This window comes from Galeopterus variegatus, unplaced genomic scaffold (assembly GCF_000696425.1).
Source record: "Galeopterus variegatus unplaced genomic scaffold, G_variegatus-3.0.2 Scaffold13263, whole genome shotgun sequence".
In the NCBI taxonomy this organism is placed as follows: Eukaryota; Metazoa; Chordata; class Mammalia; order Dermoptera; family Cynocephalidae; genus Galeopterus; species Galeopterus variegatus.
This window is the reverse complement of record NW_007739374.1, coordinates 1963-7850: the sequence shown is the minus strand read 5'-3', so window position 1 is coordinate 7850 and position 5888 is coordinate 1963. Positions and strand designations below refer to the sequence as shown.

General features: G+C 56.9%; 1 protein-coding gene across 1 annotated transcript; it reads left to right on the top strand.

The window, feature by feature from the left end:
* The first annotated feature begins 781 nt into the window (after positions 1 to 781).
* On the top strand, positions 782 to 5553 carry LOC103581529 (cocaine esterase-like). The gene is made up of 10 exons (XM_008563344.1): positions 782 to 850; positions 1497 to 1630; positions 1711 to 1975; positions 2412 to 2510; positions 2803 to 2943; positions 3061 to 3141; positions 3410 to 3558; positions 3977 to 4113; positions 4608 to 4680; positions 5127 to 5553. The coding sequence occupies exons 1-10, from the start codon at positions 782 to 784 to the stop codon at positions 5311 to 5313; spliced, it is 1335 nt and encodes a 444-aa protein (XP_008561566.1). The 3' UTR covers positions 5314 to 5553.
* Positions 5554 to 5888: the final 335 nt, after the last annotated feature.

Genomic DNA, 5888 nt, shown 5'->3' with positions numbered 1-5888 from the left:
GGTTATGCCGAGTGTTCTCTGCCACCACTGGGAGGTGTCTGGGAGAGACTGCGGTGGCTCTGTGAACCTCGTAGGAGCCCCTGACTCCAGAAGCAGATACTGAAGACCCCTGACAAGGGCAGCAGGGCTGGCTCCCTGAAGACCCCCACTCTCCACAGTCACTGTGCCCCCACTCTCCACAGTCACTGTGCCCCCTGACAGGGCCAGGCGCCACTGGCCAATGGAAATGTGTGTGTTCTTACAACTTTAGGCTATGTGAGAATGATGAGATTCCCTGAGAGTCCAGACTTGGGATGAGGGACGTGTCACTGCCCTTCTCACGAGAAATTAACATTCACTCATTCATTGATGCAGCACATGTGTGAGGGCTACTCCCCTGTCGCAGGCCTCAATGTGGACAGGGATACAGTTGTGAATGTCAACACATGCTGCCAGTGGTTGCCATAGAGGCCTCTAAGAGTCAAGATTTCCCAGCTTCAGGAGTGGTGTCCAAGGTCCTCAACAACCTTGAAGCCTCCCGGGAAGTCCAGACTCTAACCCAGCTTCCCCAGAGCCCGTGACCTGTAACTTGGTGGGAAGAGACTTTAGACAAGGATCATGTGTTATCAGCATATCAGGGGGAAGGGGACTGAGGGTGGCTGGGTGCAAATCTGGACCCAGGGTCTGGTTAGTTTGGACCTTGGACCAACTGTCTGCCACGGCCACCAGGTGTCTTCAGGATGCCACTATGATGAACGCAGACGCTATGAGCCTGTTTAACGTAACTGTGCCTTCCACCTCCATGTCCGAGGACTGCCTGTACCTCAGTATCTACACACCTGCCCATGCCCATCAGGGCTCTAACCTGCCTGTGAGTGTCAAACCAAGGTCTTGGGGGGAGGGAGGACACTTCTTGTGCAAGAAGTTTAGAAAGGACAGGCTCAGCTAGGGCCCCACTTCAGTGTGGATCCTGTTGAGAGGCCTGTCACTATCAGTCCAAGAAATGCTGCTCACCCAGTGTGGGCAGCTGACCTCTGGACATGGGGTCACGTGGTCCTGGCTGCTCCAGAGGTCAGAGTCTGTGTCCTTGGGGTGGACCCAGGACACACCCACCCAACTAGTGCCCAGGGGACCAACTCAGGTGCCTGAGGACTGCATGTTGAGGTCATCAGAGACCCCAGCTAAGGATTATCTGTTGGGCAGATGAGATGGAGGACAATTTTCATTAATGTTTGGGTGGGACAATCAGGGAGACACCCCTTTTCTCTCCACCACAGAGATGGTTCTGGGAGTAATGGAGTCAGGCTTGGACACATGGGTAGACTCTAAAGTATGAGAGGCCTGGGTTTCTTGGTAGAACTGGGGTCCCTGCTCCATGGCCCAGGTCTTGAAATCTCGCTGGAGTTCTGTCTGTGTGGGCAGGTGGACAGAGCCAAAGACGTGGGTAGTCTAGGTAGCAGCCCTGGTGGGGTTTGGTCTGGGGGGGCGTCATGTGGTCTCTGCCTTGATTCCCCCAGGTGATGGTGTGGATCCATGGTGGGGCGCTTGTTGTGGGCTCAGCTTCGATGTATGATGGTTCTGTGCTGGCAGCCTTTGAGGATGTGGTGGTGGTCACGATCCAGTACCGCCTGGGTGTCCTGGGCTTCTTCAGGTGAGACCAGTCCAGGGCTGTGCTAGGGGGCTGCACAGAGCCAGGACAGCCCTGTGATCCCTATTCTTGTCACTTCTCAGCACTGGAGACAAGCACGCAACCGGGAACTGGGGCTACCTGGACCAAGTGGCTGCACTACGCTGGGTCCAGCAGAATATCGCCCACTTTGGAGGCAACCCTGACCGTGTCACCATTTTTGGAGAGTCTGCAGGCGGCACAAGCGTGTCTTCACATGTCATATCCCCCATGTCCCGAGGGCTCTTCCACGGTGCCATCATGGAGAGTGGTGTGGCTCTGCTGCCTGACCTCATCACTGGCTCATCTGATGCAGTGTCCACGGTGAGTGCCCTCATCCACCGAGGCCCAGACCTGCTGCCTCATCTCCCACCTCTCGGAGCCTCTGCTGCTTGACTGTTAAATGAGGATAACAAGGACCATCATCAGGGTGTCTCAGAAACTGCCCCCTGCACAGGCATTGCTGAGGGGCTCAAGGGTCAGAATCTCCACACTGCTGCCATTGTGGAGGCTGAGTATGTTCTGTGGCCTAAAAAGCTGCTGGCCTGAGAACCCCCACCCTGGGCAGAACCATCTGATCAGGTGGCATGGCCCCTCTGGCTGAGACCTCTGAGCACCAGGGATGTTGGAACAGTTTGAAAACTGTAGCAATCAACATACAATACCCTGTGAGATTTGGGGTGCACTTGCTCCCTGCCAGGACCCCGGGCAAAGCCCTCTCCACTACCTGGAAGGATGAGCCAGCCCCTTCCTGATCTGTTTACAGATGGTGGCCAACCTTTCTGCCTGTGACCAGGTGGACTCCGAGGCCCTGGTGCGCTGCCTGCGGGGCAAGAGTGAAGAGGAGATTCTGGCCATTAACAGGGTCAGGGCAGTGGACATGGGTGTGGAGGAAGTGAGAGGCAATACGGTGGGGGGCAGGCAGGCCTGAGCACCCTTCACAGGCCCTGGGCATGTTACTTTATCTCCATGACCTGGTGTCCTCATAGATCTGGATGGGAAATGGAGGCCATCGTGTGCCAAGCCACATGTGCGTAAAACCTCTTTGGGAGGGTGGGAGCCGTTGGGGTGTGCCAGGAAGGTGTGGAAGGAACTAAGAGACTGTCAGAAAATGTCAGGGACCTGACTTTGCTCCCTGACCTTGCATGCCCACTCAGCCCTTCAAGATAATCCCTGGTGTGGTGGATGGGGCCTTCCTGCCCAGGCACCCTCTGGAGCTGCTGGCCTCGGACAACTTTCGACCTGTCCCCAGCATCATTGGTGTCAACAACGACGAATGGGGCTGGGTCATTCCCATGGTGAGGCCAGCCCCAAGCCCTGCGTGCCTGGGGAACCCATTCCACGTGGGGGCCGCAGAGCTTCATAGCTCCAGGCCCATTCCACCCCCAACATGAGGCTCTCCTCCCACCACGCAGTTCATGGGCCTCTTTGACACCCAGAAGGAAGTGGACAGAGAATCCATGCAGGCTCTTGTGCAGAAAACTTCAGCAGAGATGGTGAGGCTCCCAGGGTTCTGCCATTGGAGAGGAGCTGCCTCTCTCCTGAGTAGGGTAAACCCATTCCCCAGATAGCCTGCCCGTGCAGTGACTCCCGTGAGCAAATGTGGGGGTAGTTGTGTGTTTGTGGGTGGGGTCACCCCTGAGCTTGGCCATTTCCCCCCATTCCCTGCCCCATCCCACCATCTATCTCCCCACCCCTGAGGCTGCTGCCTCCCTTGCCCTGGCAGCCTGCCTGACCTCACTCTTCCTGATTCACCTGGGGTAGATGTTGCCTCCTGAGACTGGTGACCTGTTGATGGAGGAGTACATGGGGGACAATGAGGACCCCCAGACCCTCCAAGCCCAGTTCCGGGAGATGATGGGGGATGCCATGTTCGTGATCCCTGCACTCCGAGTAGCACATTTTCAGTGTGAGTACATCTTACCTAAGGCCTGACTGGCAAGGGGCAGCTCAGAGCCCTGGGTCCTAGGAGAGTTTTGTGGGTGTCCAGGTCCCAACCCAAATCTTTACAGGGCCCCTGGTTGCCAGGCACTTGATGTCCCTCGCCTCAGTAAATCCTCGTGGCTATTCTAGAGACAGACATTTCCCTCATTTTACAGATGAGGAAACTGTGGTTTGTGACCTTCAGTGACTTGCCCAAGAACACCCAGCTCAAAAGTCCATGGCCATGATTTATCCCAGGTTTCCACACTGCCCCTGCTGCAGCCTAGGACACCCCCACCCCATTGTCCAGATTCCAGTGAGCTTTAGACCTAGGTATTGTGTCACCACGGGTGATGCAGGACAGCTCCAAGTGAGGGGGCCCCCTGTCATGACCTGTCACTCCCCTAGGTTCCCATGCCCCGTCTACTTCTATGAGTTCCAGCATCGTCCCTCCTGCTTCAAGGACATCAAGCCACCCCACGTGAAGGCCGACCATGGCGATGAGGTTCTCTTTGTCTTCAGAAGCTCCTTCTGGGGCAGCCACAGTGAGTCTTCCTCCTTCCCCAGGAGGTGGGACAGACCCTGGCTGGGTCCCTCAGGGGTCACTGTACAGATGAGGAAACAGGCTCAGAGTGAGATTAGGATCAAGTGTCCAAGATCTCAGAGCTCAAAAGGCTGAGCTGGGATTAGAATGCAAGGCTCATCAGACTGTGGCACGTGCTGCCTCCATGTCTCCCACCCCAGGGATGGTGTTTGGCCTGGGTGCAGAGGGGTGTGTTTCAAAGGCGTATTTGTTCCTGAAAGGGCTTCCCCGAGTCAGAAGGAGCAATGGGCCCTGCATGGAGCCAGCTAGAGTCTGGGAGAGTGAGGAGCTGGGACAAGGACAGGGCCTGGCTCCCGAGCGCGGAGGGGGAGGGGCGGAGGTCCAGACCTGCGGGGTCCAGGGAGAAGTGACACCTGGGATGGTGAGTGTGGTGCACGAATGGGCAGCTGGCCTGGGGTGGCCCCGACTGGACACTTGTCCTCCTCCTCTCTGCAGTCAAACTCACTGAGGAGGAGGCGCTGCTGAGCAGGAGGGTGATGAAGTACTGGGCCAACTTTGCTCGAAATGGGTGAGATGCCACACGCCTGCCTAACCTGCCAGGCACTCCCACCTAGCGCTCCCCTTCCCTGGGACCCCTCATTATCATACATGTGTCCTGAGTCACATGATAGCCCCTCCCCAGCTCCAGGACCCACTAGGACACAGAGGGGCCCCATGGCAGTTCCATCTCCCTGTGACCTGTAGGATGGGCAGAGTGCTGTGGTGCTGTCACAGCCCCCCTCTGAGAGTGAGGGACAAAACAGACCAGGTTGCCTGCCCCCCACGCCCACCCCATGGCGCTGACACCACTGGGAGGCAGTTTCCCAGCTATATCTGCAATCCTTCCCCCTCTATCCCCAAGCCCACCTGGCCTGCTTGTCTTCCTGGCCTGACCCGGTCAGGGCCGGCAGGCCTGTGCATTGGCAGCGCTCACAGTGACCCTCTTCTTTCCCTGCTGGCCGGGCATGTCTACAGGAACCCCAACGGCGAGGGTCTGCCCCACTGGCCCGTGTTTGACCAGGAGGAGCGATACCTGCAGCTGAATATACAGCCTGCAGTGGGCCAGGCCCTGAGGGCCCGCAGGTTCCAGTTCTGGACAAAGACCATACCCCAGAAGATCCAGGAGCTAATGGAGGCTGAGAAGAAGCACATGGAACTGTAACCCCCTGTGTCGGGGGGTGAGGGGTGGGCGTGAGTGCAGGGGGATCTGCCTGATGTGCCCAGACCCCCCCCCCACTGAATAGCCATGGTTGATTCGTTCTTACATACAGCCCTCCGTTCATTCTACCATCCGTCCATTCAGGAAGTTTATTAAACACCTACTGTAAGATGTTTAGTTATCAAGCCCGCCGTGAGTCCTTTCTTGTCAGACACATTCAATAAGTTCCCACTCAAAGCTGTGGTTGGGCAAACCCCAGTAGAAGCCCACCTTTCCAACACCCCACTGGGGCCTGGGCCCCATCCCCACTTCCCTGCCTCCACCTTCTTCCCACCCTCTCTCTCCTCTCCTCAGCGCTCCCAGGCTTCCCCCACTTTCAGGGCGGTGCTTTTGGGAATGTTGTCCACACCTGGGAGTCAGAAGCCCATGTCCACCTCTCAGCAAGTCCCATGTGTTTTTATATCTATAAGTAGCCAGTAGAATACCTGCACACCAGAAGCCCCGTTGTCTCAGTCTGTTCAGGATGCTAGAACAAAGCCACAAACTGCGTGCCTTGTAAAGCACAGAACCTTATTGGT